Genomic DNA, 13,740 nt, shown 5'->3' on the forward strand with positions numbered 1-13,740 from the left:
GCTTTCTATTCTGATTTTTGGGAGGCTAAATAAACAAAAAACAACAATTCAGGAATTGTTTTTTTGGTTTTCTTTATGCCGTTCCACGTGTGGTAAAATTTATAAAGCAGCTTTATTCTTCGGGTCAGTACATTTACAGCGATACACAATAAAAACTATTTTAGAGAAAAAAAAATTCGCTTTATTCTGAGAGCTATAGCTTTTTTATTTTTCGGCTGATGAAGTTGTATAGTGGTTTGTTTTTTGCGGGACAAGATGATGTTTTCAGTGGTGCTATTTTTATTGATATTCATCTTTTTGATCGCGTTTGATTCTATTTTTTGTTCGGCAATATGATGATAAAGCATCATTTTTTGCTTTTTTTTTTTTTTTACCATGTTCACTAAAGGGGTTAACTAGTGGGACAGTTTTATAGGTCAGGTCGTTCTGGATGTGGCGATACCAAATATGTGTACTTTTATTGTTTTTTATTCATAATAATATTTATTTATAGGTAAAGTATATATATATTTTTTTAAATTATTATTATTTCAGTTTTATTTAACATTTTTAAATTTTTTTTTTACTTTTTTTTTTTCACTTTCTTTCACTTTTACACTTTGTCCCACTATGGAACTTTAATTTTTTGCAGGCTGATCACTTGTATAACATAGGGATGCAGCAGCATCCTTGCGCTATGCAGGCTGTCAGCTCTGCACTGGCACAAGTTAGATAGATTGTGCACTCCGCATGATCTATTTAACTTCCTGATGCCTGGTGACCCGGATGTTGTCATGACGACATCGGGTCACCATGGCAATGATCGTGCCCCTGTGCTGACAGCACGGGGTCTCCTATCCAAGTAAGAGGGGCTCTCTTACATCTGCCCGCTCGGGAAATGTTGTGATTGACTTTGATCGCAGCATTTTGGGGGTTAATGTGCTAGGAGCACTGCGGGACTGCTCCTGCACAGAGTACCGGATGTCAGCTGTCAGAATTAGCTGAGACCCGGCGGTGATCGGACCCGCACAGTTTCTGTGCGGGCGCAATCAGTGAGGCATAATAATACATACCTGGTCATTAAGGCCCAGGTCACACAGACACATTATTACACTTTACGTCAAAAAGGGGTTAAACTGATGAGTTTCGCAGAGGCGCACCTAGGGGGCGAGGCCGCGCAAGTGCCCCGGGCGCAGCCGGCAGGGGTGCGCTGTCGGGCCGCCTGATGCGGCAGTCAGAGGTGTCTCCCCGGCGACTTCATTCTGCCACTAACTGGACTGGGAAGTAGTCAGTTCTCTGAGCAGGCTGTCAAGCTGGCTCAGAGAAGGTGCAGCGCACCAGCCCCCAGTGATCAATTGTACTCGCGTCTTTTCGGAGCGAGTACAACTGAAGCCCTGACCGACGGCTCAGGGTGATGTCAGCAGCTTGATCAGGTCATGTGATCATGCTGCTGACATCACTCGCCGGCGCCACAGAGGCGCAAACAACATTGATGGTAAGTGCTTCTGTGGAGCTAAAGACACCAAAGATTTATTGTAACGGGGGTGGAGAAGATTTGAGGACACAGTTTGGGGAGCGAGGAAGGGATGGGTGCGTACACAAAATGAGGAGTGGCAGAAATTTGAGGACAGAGTATGAGGAGCGATAGGGGAGATAGGAGCATGCATGAGTAAACAGTATTGGGGGTATGGGTGCAGACACAGTATGAGGAGTGAGGGGGGATGTATGTGGACACAGATTGGGGAGGATGGGTGCAGACACAATATTGGGAGCAAAGGGAGGGATGTATGCAGACAAAGTATGGGGAGTGAGGGAGGGGATGGGTGCAGACACAGTATGGTGAATGGGGGGATGGATGTGGACACAGTATGAGGAGTGAGGGGGGAATAAATGCGGACACAGAAAGAGTAGCGAGTAAGGGGATGGGTGCAGACACAATATGGTGAGTGGCGAGAATGTTTGTAGACACAGTATGAGGAGCGAGGGGGAAATGTATGTAGACACAGTATGAGCAGCGAGGAGGAAATGTATGTGGACACAGTATGAGGCACGAGGGGATGAATGTATGCAGACACAGAATGGGGCGGACACAGTATGGGGAGCAAAGGGGAGAATATATGCGGACAAAGAAAGAGAAGCGAGGAAGGGGATTGGTGCAGATACAGTATGGTGAGTGGGGGAATGTATGCAGACACAGTATGAGGAGCGAGGAGGAAATGTATGTAGACACAGTATGAGTAGCGAGGGGGAAATGTATGCGGACACAGTATGAGGAGCGAGGGGAAGAATGTATGCAGACACAGTATAGGGAACGAGGGTGATGGGATGGGTACAGACACCATATGGGGAGTCAGGGAGATGTATGAGGAAGCAGTATGGAGAGCAAGGGGCTAAATATGTGAGGGGACAGTATGAGGAGGGAGGGGGTAATGTGTGACGAGACTATTGATGGGAATAGTGTGAGGAGACAGTATGGGGGAGAAAAGTGTGAGTGGGCACAGAAAAGAGACAGAGTAGTGTGGGGTGGGGTAGCAGGGGGGACAGTATAAGGACACAGCCAGGAGGGGACAGTATGCCAAGGAGGGGGGAGTATGATGAGGTGGCACAGAATAGAGACTTGGCCCTATAGGGGGACACAATGTGAGTGGACAGTGTGAAGAGGGGAGACCCAGTATGGAAAGGAGAGGGCAGTGTGGAGGGCATGTACCATAAGAGGGACAGTGTGTGAGTCATATTTTGCGCAGGGAATATAGTGAGGGTCAATTATTTATTCATGGGCACAGCGTAGGGAAGATATTTGTATTAAGGAGCATTGTAATGACACTGCTATTTTTAAGGGCATTGCGTTGGGATGTGCTGCAGAAGACGGGAGAAGAGGGACGTCTGCAGGGACGAGCTGTGACTGTAAAAAGTCATCATGGTGTCTGGACAAGATGAAGAACAGAAAGAGAATGACTCTAATCAGAGAAGATGTCACCTACAAGGTACATGGATGTAAATGGAAGGAAGCCTAGGTACCATTCTGATGGCAAGAGTCCTATCTATCAAACATTTAGAACGAGTAGACTATTATTGATATGAAATAATTGTATATAGCAGGAGCACCCCTTTAATGGTCCTAATAATGCCTCCCCAAAAAAGGATATTTTTGAATAAATAAATAAAATAAATAATAGCCACACAAAAATGGTCTATAGTTTAATCATTATGAAATACTATGTTGCTGGGGTCTGAGGATAATATACATTTCTAGTATATGAAGTTTCATATAACATTGTATGGATACAGGATGGCAGAGCTTTCAAAAGTGGTGTTTAATAGTAAAGTCTACATAAATGGAAAAGTTGAGTCATGGAAGGACCATGTGCCTGCAGTTTGCATACCTGACAGTCTGATGTGCCCCCCAGTCTGTCAGTTTCTCACCACTGTTCTAGCAATGCGAACCAATTGTATCATAGGAAAGTCCAAGGGTGAGTCAAAAAAAAGTCACCCTCTGGATATAAAATTTATATTAATCAACTTTTAGAAAAGACAAATCCATTATTTTTCTTCATGATTTCCATATTTTTCAATACACTTTTGTCCATTTGTCAACAAGATTTCATATTCCCTTATTAAAAATATTTTAGGCTGAGCCACGAGCCACGAATGCACCATTGCCTTCACCGCTTCATCAAGCGTGAATCTTAGTCCTCTTATGGCTTCTATCAAGGCACTGAATAGGTGACAGTCCAATAGGACAAGATCAGGACTTTAGGAGGAAGCGTTAACACCTTAAAAAAAAGTTTTTGAAGTGTTAACAATAGGGGTAGAGGTGTGCGGATGTCCATTGTCACGCAGCAACACAACCACCTTGGATATCAGTCCTCTGCGCTTTGTCCAAATTTCTCCATACTGTGTGCAAAGTCATTGATAAATATCGACACCAGACACCTCCTCAGACAACAATAAAACAAATCACAGCACGCTGCTTCTCTTTTGTGCAAATCACAAGTGGGGCAGCCATTGTTTCTCGCATGGCAGTCACAAATAAACTAACTAGAAGCGGATTGAGACTGAAGAAGGCCCCTGTGCAAGAACAGTAAATGGTCCCATTGAAGTCCAATAGCTCATCACAATGCACAATTGGACCTGCTTTGGAGGTGGATGTGGCCCTCTTACCTTTTGGGCTCTCCGTGTGGCTGCACATGTTGGACCAATGGTATGTCCGCCCCAGGAATTAATATAACATGTTCCAACCTGCACCGCAGTGACTGGGGAGACAGCGGCCTCATACAGAAAGTGCTGATAAGACAAATGTTTAAAAATAACTGGAGTGCAGGACATTATTGACTCATCCTCATGCATATATATATATATATATATATATATATATATATATATATATAAAATAAGAATAGGAATACATTGTTAAATGTCTAATTGAAAACCTAATGCTTCACATATTGTTATATATTATGTGATGTGCAATGCTATAGATGACAGAAGCAATTGTACGTGTGTTCTCTGCATAGATTCGTACACTATACTCAATAACAGGAGCAGTATAAAGCACCTGTCCTGCAATTCCATAAAAAAACTAACAGGTTGGCACATGTGTGTTTGACTTGGCAAGAAGAACAAATCTAAGTGTTAAGCCTGAGTCAACTACTAGTGAAACTCCCAGCACCTTTGTGATTTGCATGGGATGTTGCAAAATAATCAGTACAGCCTACCTGGTAAAGCTGGTAATTCAAACAATTTTGGGAGGTGGTGATTCGTCTTTAAATAGGAGCCCTCCAGTCCTCTCCTAGTCTGTGAGGAGGAGGAGGTTGGGTCATTGGGTGCCTACGCTACAAAGGACAATCACATTACCTGAGAAGAGGAAGGATATAATACATCCACTGTTCAGGTCTACGTACAAGAATGGGACTTTTACCTAATTTTCTCAAGTGCTGTAACAAGAAAGCCAGTAAGGACCTGGTGGTAAGTGACTTATATAGGAAACTAATGGGAATACTGAGTCAAGTGTCTGGGCACTCAGCCACGAAATGTTTTCTTTACTCGTCTTTATTGAGTAGTTTTGCAACAAATGAAATCTTTGTTGTGTCTTCTACAACTTTACTATATCTTGCTAACAAATCTTTTATTTTTATTTTTCCGTAAAAAGAGAAATTTTCCTTAGAAGTTGCAAAACAGAAGATGCAATTATTTAAGTTCTTCGGGGGGGGGGCTATTATTTGGCACATCATCATAACTTTTTGTAAAGTTATGGAGAATAGGTTGGCGCTATATAAATAAAAAATATTATTATATTATTAACTTTTTAGTAGATTTAGGTAATATTTTTCGCGAGATGTGTTAAAATGAAAAACTCAACTCTGCTACCTCTCTATCTGTGTAATGTGATTACCGGCCAATCTTAGGCGACTCTAATCAAAATGAAGAGTGATGTTCTGACAGTTTGCAAAAGCAAAGTGCAAGGCATCCCCCAACCCCTGTTTACTTACATCCCGGTTTAATGATTAGTAAACGGGATTCTGCATTTTTTAGTAAAATTGTTTAAGGTGAGGTAGCCGTGCACAGTAGCCAGTCGGAGATTACGGCACCGAAATAATAAGTGACTTATCAACATCCTACCATTCTATCTATCACACTTCACTGCTTCACAGTTCTGCATGGTTTATCTGAAAAGAGAAAATAATGAAAAATGTATAAATACAATTAGAATTCTACTTAGAGGACAATTTTTTTTTTTGGGGGGGGGGGGGGGTGGACAGTCCGTCCTGTTGGCAATCTGTTATTACAAAGATCTTTTTTTTCTTTTAGCTTTTTGCCAGGTATTTTTTTTTTTAAGACTACAACTTTTGAGTGGGAAAGAAAAATTAAAATAAAAATCAACAAGAGTTAGTTTTCAGCTTCACTGTAACATCTTGCGGTAAATTTTTGTTTTAGACTTTCCTGACTGTCCACGATTCACTTCTGAAATACACTCGATTGTATCTAAAATTGTCATTCATTTTACATTATAATTTACCATACAGGGACCACTTTCCATATACAGCGTCAATTTTTTTATTTATATTGGAGAAATAAAGTTATAAAAAATCTAAATACAAGGGAAAAACAAAATATCTCTCAGGAGATGTTCTCCAGCCCCAAAGGAAAGTACTTAAAATTTAGCCTTTAAACAAATAGGATAGAAAAAGAAATGGCAGAAAGTGCAAATATTAAAAAAAAAACACAATACTTACGCGTTTCAGGTACAAAAATCCGTAATCATCGCGGAGGGGTGAGCTGAATTGACACTTTGTATATTTTTTGTAAAAAGGAAATATATCTGACTTGACAAGATATTCAGTGTTAGGTTACTAGGGATGTAGGGCATTATAGAAGAGTAGGCACATGCTGTGCCGCCATATGGTGCCTTCCGCGCGTTAATAAGGTATCCTCCTTTAAATAGAATATTTCTATAATATTGCATAAGATGAAACATGATACTTTTTTCCCTTAAATGTCAAATGGCTCCGAGAGAAAATACCTTTCTTTGCTTTATTGAATGGAATAAGAGACTTATACTGTATAAGTACAATATAGACCCATAGACTTCTATAGGCATCATATTAGGAGCCCATGGATATGCCATAAATTGCCTTTACAATAATCCATTTTTAAAAGAAACGGCTCCCCCCCCCCCAAATAATTCACTTCAAAAAGTGAGGGCTGTATTTAAACTTTACCCTATGTTTGCCTTTATATGAATATGCAATATATTAGGAGAAACAATAGAAACAAAATATTTGTAAATAATATCAACAAAAATATTCATATCAAATACAAATGATAGAATTCAACATATTTCTCTGCTGCAGTGTAAATTTCTGGCCCTAGGCAGGTGCCTGTTTTGCCTTGTTATGAGATAGGTAGGTTGATATACGTGATCACAGCACTTCAATGTAGTGTGCATTATAAGGTTATTGTATTTTCAGGACTCAATCCAAAGGGACATTTTTTAAAGGGAATCTGTTTTGAGGTTTTTGCTACTCCATCTGAGAGAAGCATGATGTAGGGGCGGAGACCCTGATTCCACCGAGGTATCACTTACTGAGCTGCTTGCTGTCATTTAGATATAATCTCTATTTTAGCTGCTGCAGATCTCTGAATGCTGAGCTCTGTATAACCCCGCCCACACCACTGATTGGCAGCTTTCTGTGTACACAATAAAGCAGCCAATCAGTGATGTGGGTGGAGTTATGCAGAGCTCATGAATATGGAGGACTACATGGCAGCAGTGATGATTTCCTGCTGATATAACAGTAGTTTTATTAAAACTACAGCAAGCAGCCCAGTAAGTGACATATCGCTGGAATCAGGATCTCTGTCTCTACATTATGCTGCTCTCAGATTAGGTGGCAAAAACCTGGTGACAGATTCCCTTTAATCCTGAGTCATTTAATGAGGTATATTAAGGCGACAAGATTGATATCACTTATGCCACCTAAGGAAACGTTGAGTATTTCAATTGTTTTAGGGTTTCGATTACAGTTTAAATATTAAGAGAACAAACAAAAGAGAAATATAAAAAGCCACGATAAGAACGTTAATAACGTTTTCGCCATGATAGCAATATAAATAATGTGTCAGATCCATGAAAAAAAGTCTTAAAGGGGTTGTCCACTACTTTTACATTGATGCCCTATCCCCAGGATAGGGCATCAATGTATGATCGGCCGGGGTCCCGCACGCGGCACCCCCGCTGATCAGCTGCCGTCAGCCGGAAGTGCTTACCTGCGGTGCTTGTTCGTCAAGTTGTAGTGGCCGGCGTGGGGTACTGCACATCCGCCTCCTTTTCAATTGATATTTTACACTGACTGATGTGAATTCTTCTATTATAATTAGGATCCAGGAGTGGAAAGTACAGATGAGAACACAGAACGTGGAAACTGGTCCAGTAAATCGGAGTACCTCCTGTCTATGGTGGGCTATGCTGTTGGTTTAGGAAATGTGTGGAGATTCCCTTATCTCACCTTTCAACATGGAGGAGGTAATTGACAAACGTGCACTTGTTTTATTTTTAAGTGGGGTATTAGATTTCTTAAAATACATGCACAACAATGTTAAAGCAATCCTGTAGGTATCGAAACTCAGAATCAATTTAAAGGAATTTTCCATTTTGTATTATCCAGTTTTAAACTGGATTAACCCTTGTTTGAAGTGTGCAGAAGGTACATTCACTCCTACATCAGAATATATGGAGAATAGATCAGTGTGGTATGGGTAGGTCTTAAGACAGACCCTGTACATTAGAGGCATCTACAGTTGTGCTCAAAAGTTTACATACCGCGGCAGAATTTTTGCTTTCCTGCCTTGTTTCAGAGAATATGAATGATAACAAAAAAACTTTTTCTCCACTCATGGTTATTGGTTGGGTGAAGCCATTTATTGTCAAACTACTGTGTTTTCTCTTTTTAAATCTTAATGACAACCAAAAACTTCCAAATGACCCTGATCAAAAGTTCACATACCCCAGTTCTTAATACCGTGTATTGCCCCCTCTAACATCAATGACAGCTTGAAGTCTTTTGTGGTAGTTGTGGATGAGGTTCTTTATTTTCTCAGATGGTAAAGCTGCCCATTCTTCTTGGTAAAAAGCATCCAGTTCCTGTAAATTCCTGGGCTGTCTAGCATGAACTGCGCGCTTGAGATCTCCCCAGAGTGGCTCAATGATATTGAGGTCAGGAAACTGAGATGGCCACTCCAGAACCTTCACTTTGTTCTGTTGTAGCCAATGACAGGTCGACTTGGCCTTGTGTTTTGGATCGTTGTCATGTTGGAATGTCCAAGTACGTCCCATGCGCAGCTTCAAGGCTGATGAGTGTAAATTTGCCTCCAGTATTTGCTGATAACATGCTGCATTGATCTTTTCTTCAACTTTTACCAAGTTTCCTGTGCCTTTGTAGCTCACACATCCCCAAAACATCAGGGATCCACCTCCTTGCTTTACTGTAGGAATGGTGTTCCTTTCATCATAGGCCTTGTTGACCTCTCTCCAAATGTAACGTTTATGTTTGTGGCCAAAAAGTTACATTTTGGTCTCATCACTCCAAATTACCTTGTTCCAGAAATTTTGAGGCTTGTCTCTGTGCTGTTTGGTGTATTGTAGGCGAGATACTTTGTGGCATTTGCGCAGTAATGGCTTTCTTCTGGCGACTTGACCATGCAGCCCATTTTTCTTCAAGTGCCTCCTTATTGTGCATCTTGAAACAGCCACACCACTAGTTTTCAGAGAGTCCTGAATTTCAGCTGATGTTATTTGTGGGTTTTTCTTTGCATCCCGAACAATTTTCCTGGCAGTTGTGGCCGAAATTTTTGTTGGGCTACCTTACCGTGGTTTGGTTTTTACAGAGCCCCTGATTTTCCATTTGTTAATCACAATTTGAATGCTGCTGACTGGCATTATCAATTCCTTGGATATCTTTTTGTATCCCTTTCCTGTGTTATACAGTTCAACTACATTTTCCCGTAGATCCGTTGACAATTCTTTTGCTTTCCCCATGACTCACAATCCAGAAATGTCAGTGGCTGGATGAAAGATGCAAGAGGCTGTCTAGATCCCAGAAACTCACTCAGCTTTTATTAACACACACACTGATTACAAGCAAACAGGTGAGGATGTTACCTTTGATAGCCATTCAAACCCATTTTTGTCGAATTCTGTGCATGTTATCAGGCCAAAATCACCAGGGTATGTGAACTTTTGATCAGGGTCATTTGGATGTTTTTGGTTGTCATTAAGATTTATAAAGAGAAAACGTAGTAGTTTGACAAAAAAATGGCTTCACCCAACAAATAACCATGAGTGGAGAAAAAGTTTTTTTGTTATCATTCATATTCTCTGAAACAAGGCCAAGAAAGGAAAAATTTTGCCGGGGTATGTAAACTTTTGAGCACAACTGTATAAAGCATCTTCACTATCTCAAATCAGGTAATCTGTGGAACCAGAACAGCCACCGCATCAGTCTAGTAGCAGTCTAATTCCTATTTGGTAGGGACATGTATAAATGCTTTTCTGGTGACTGATAATCTTTTTATTTTTTCCTATTCCTTTCTGAATATGTATGTGATGTAGTGTAGGTGTATTACAGTACATACTTACCAATCACCATTTTCCACCCTTTTCAGGGCTTCTCCGATCCTCTTCTGGTCCACGTCACCGCTGTTCATCTTTGCCAGCTTACACTGCAGCTGTTTTCCCAATGTAAAGCTATGAGCCTCCGTAGACTTAAAAGGAATCTGTCACCGAGTTAATGTAGGAGTAGATACCCCTGATTCCTGTGATGTGGCACTTACTGCGCTTCTTACCGTAGTTTTGATAAAATCACAGTTTTATCAGCAGGAGGTTATCATTAGAGGACTAGTAAACCTGCTGCCAGGTAGTCCTCCATATTAATGAGCTCTGCACATCTAGCAGTTCTCTAAATGCTGAGCTCTGTATAACCCCACCCACATCACTGATTGGAAGCTTTCTTTGTACACTGCATAGGCAGAAAGCTGCTAATCAGTAGTGGGGGCGGGGTTACACAATGCTCATGAATGTGGACAACTATAGGGCAGCAGGTTTACTAGTTCTCTAATGATAATCTCCTGTTGATAAAACAGTGATTTTATCAAGCAGCTCAGTAAGTGACATATCTCTGGAATCAGGGTCTCTGTCTCTACATTATGCGGCTTTCAGATAAGGTGGCAAAAACCTGGTGACATTTTTCCTTTAAATTATGAAAGTGACTTCCGGTCCTCATAAGAACCTCTGTGTGATCCAGTCAATCTTATTTCATGCCATGTGGTCCAGAAGAGCAGTGGTGAGGCGCTGAAAACGGGGAAGACTACGATGTTCTTAATACACTTACATTACATACATATCTGGAAAGGACCAGGGGAAAAAAGTTTGCCAGATTCTCTTCTTTAAGTTACAATTTGTTAAGAAATGCTGAGACCTGATACAATCACTACTCTGTTTTCTGCCTGAGATTTTAGGCTTCTTGGAGGAGTTTTACCTACATGTACCATCTATGACATGTTTTGAACTTTAGTCCTAATATTAGGAAGAAACAACTTGCAGGAGTACAATATTGACAAGATATTTGCTTTCTCAAAGTGGATTATTATAAAAGGAAATAAATAGTATGACATAATCAATGAATGCATCACAATGTTATCCCTATGTCTCCTTTTAGGTGCATTTCTTATCCCATACACTATCATGCTGGCTCTTGCTGGGTTACCCTTATTCTTTTTGGAATGTTCCCTTGGACAGTTTTCCAGTTCGGGACCAGTGGCCATGTGGAAGGTGCTACCTATATTTGAAGGTTAGTAGATCTTCAATAGTCTAAAAGTCCCTGTGATACACCAGGCTCAAATGTTCTGTTTTTGGATGAAATCTGTATACAGCAAAATCGGCCATCTAAAAATGCATATTCTTTAAATAGGTTCCTAGGGGGATGTTAAGCTCAAAAAATATAGTCACCTTGTATAATAAATGGGGATCCTTGAAATCTGATCTGGATAAGGGGGTGGTCTTCTCAATGTGGCGGTCTTTTTGAAAGGTTTTGCTTCTCTATTAGGGCAATCAGGCTAATTGTCCTCTTTGCTTGGTAAAAGGCTCTTGAAACCTCAACCTGCTCGATATGAGAATTTTGGTCTTCTAAGTAGGGATGAGTGGACCTGTAGAAGTTCGGGTTTGACCGAACTTTAGTCCAATGTTCAGTTCGGATACCAGAACTCTACCCGAACTTTAACGAGAACACAAACACCTTAAAAGTCAATGGGGACCTGAACTTTGTTTTTGTAAAATTCTCTCTCTCGGTACAAACCCGAAACTTTACTGTTTAGGTTCGCTCTTCTCTACTCCTGAGTACAGCAATCAAGATGCGTACTTAAGATTTAATGGGGTTTTTAATTTTAACAAAGCTTTGCCTCCAAAGTCTTTGATAGATATAAAATACCAAACACAGCAATTACTCGCCCTCCTAAGGTTTAGTGCTGGGTCTCCGCCACTACTGCGGTCACTGTGTGCTGGTACAGTGGTGATATCACAACTACAGTGCACATCACCTCTGCAGCTAATCACTAAGCTCAGCAGTTTGTGCCGTCTACATCAACAGAGCCTCTGAGCTCAGTGATTGGCTGCAGCAGTGATATGTGATCATCGCTGCAGCCAGTACACTGACGCAGTGTCGGGGAGCCAGTGTGGTACCCAAGGAGGGTGAGTCACTGCTGTGTTTGTTATCTTATATGTATAGAAACATTTGGGTCCAAGTTTTGTTAAAGTGGAAAGCCCCTTTAAGAGGTTCCTGTTCTGTGGATCCATATACTTTTTGCGCCACTGTCAAAGGAGAGTCAATAAGTGTCAGAACACAAGAGGCTCAGACTGTAGCATAGCTATCGGTAGGGGTCTCAGAACCCAGAACAGCATCAATCAAAATTTATGACATTATATTTTATTTATTTGCATCTATTACTTTAGTATAACGTCTCAATAATTCACTGAGATCATAGTTTCATGTCTCTTTATACGTCTTTTATTATGTTTTTTTTCTGTTTTATAGGAGTGGGAATAACCATGGTCTTAATTTCAACATTGGTCACTATATACTATAATGTTATCATCGCATACAGTTTATATTATTTATTTGCTTCATTTACAAGTGTGTTACCATGGTCTGAATGCTTTGAATGGTCAGACAGCAAATGCAGCAAAATACCCAAAGGTAAAAATTATAATAATAATAATTTGTGTGGTCGCGTGGGCCTTCCCATAATGCCCTGCAGTTATGACATCTAGCGGATTATCTTACGTTGTACAATGGGGGTCAGTACCTGGGCCATCACAGATCAGCGGTTCCCAGGGGAGCACAGTTTGCACGACAGAGTCATTTTACATCTTGAGAGTCAGTGGATAAGTTTCCCTCTCCTGTAGACTGTAAGCTCTTATAGTCAGCGGGGTCCTCTCTCTATCCTGTACAGTGTAAGCTCTCGTAGTCAGCAGGGTCTTCTCTCTCCTGTAGACTGTAAGCTCTTATAGTCAGATGGGTCCTCTCTCTCCTGTAGAGTGTAAGCTCTTATGATCAGCGGGGTCCTCTCTCTTTCTCCTGTAGACTGTAAGCTCTTGTAGTCAGCAGGGTCCTCTCTCTCCTGTGGAGTGTAAGCTCTTATGGTCATCAGGGTTCTTTCTCTCTCTCTTGTAGAGTGTAAGCTCTTATGGTCAGTGGGATCCTCTCTCTCCTGTACAGTGTAAACTCTTATGGTCAGAGGGGTCCTCTCGCTCTCTCCTGTAGACTGTAAGCTCTTATGGCCAGAGGGGTCCTCTCGCTCTCTTTCCTGTAGAGTATAAGCTCTTATGGTCAGCAGGGTCCTCTCCCTCTCCTGTAGACTGTAAGCTCTTATGGTCAGTGGGATCCTCTCTCTCTCTCTCATGTAGTGTATAAACTCTTATAATCAGCAGTGTCCTCTCTTTTTCCTGTACAGTGTCAGCTCTTATGGTCAGAGGGGTCCTCTCGCTCTCTCCTGTAGACTGTAAGCTCTTATGGTCAGCAGGGTCTTCTCTTTCCTGTAGACTGTAAGCTCTTATGGTCAGAGGGGTCCTCTCGCTCTCTTTCCTGTAGAGTATAAGCTCTTTTGGTCAGCAGGGTCCTCTCTCTCTCCTGTAGACTGTAAGCTCTTATGGTCAGCGGGATCCTCTCTCTCTCTCCTGTGGATTGTAAGTACATTTATGGTCAGCAGGGT

At 41.2% G+C, this 13,740-nt stretch overlaps 1 protein-coding gene across 1 annotated transcript in view; it reads left to right on the forward strand.

The window, feature by feature from the left end:
- Nucleotides 1-4,722: 4,722 nt before the first annotated feature.
- LOC141154846 (sodium- and chloride-dependent neutral and basic amino acid transporter B(0+)-like) overlaps nucleotides 4,723-13,740 on the forward strand; it is a 47,546-nt gene continuing 38,528 nt past the window's right edge. Inside the window, exons 1-4 of the mRNA XM_073641343.1 lie at nucleotides 4,723-4,944; nucleotides 7,858-8,002; nucleotides 11,193-11,324; nucleotides 12,564-12,725. Coding sequence (XP_073497444.1) covers nucleotides 4,885-4,944; nucleotides 7,858-8,002; nucleotides 11,193-11,324; nucleotides 12,564-12,725 — 499 coding nt within the window. The 5' untranslated portion in view covers nucleotides 4,723-4,884. The remainder of the gene's footprint in view (nucleotides 4,945-7,857; nucleotides 8,003-11,192; nucleotides 11,325-12,563; nucleotides 12,726-13,740) is intronic.

Source organism: Phyllobates terribilis, unplaced genomic scaffold (genome assembly GCF_046119375.1).
Source record: "Phyllobates terribilis strain yellow unplaced genomic scaffold, ASM4611937v1 Scaffold_7__3_contigs__length_470593459, whole genome shotgun sequence".
Lineage (NCBI taxonomy): Eukaryota > Metazoa > Chordata > Amphibia > Anura > Dendrobatidae > Phyllobates > Phyllobates terribilis.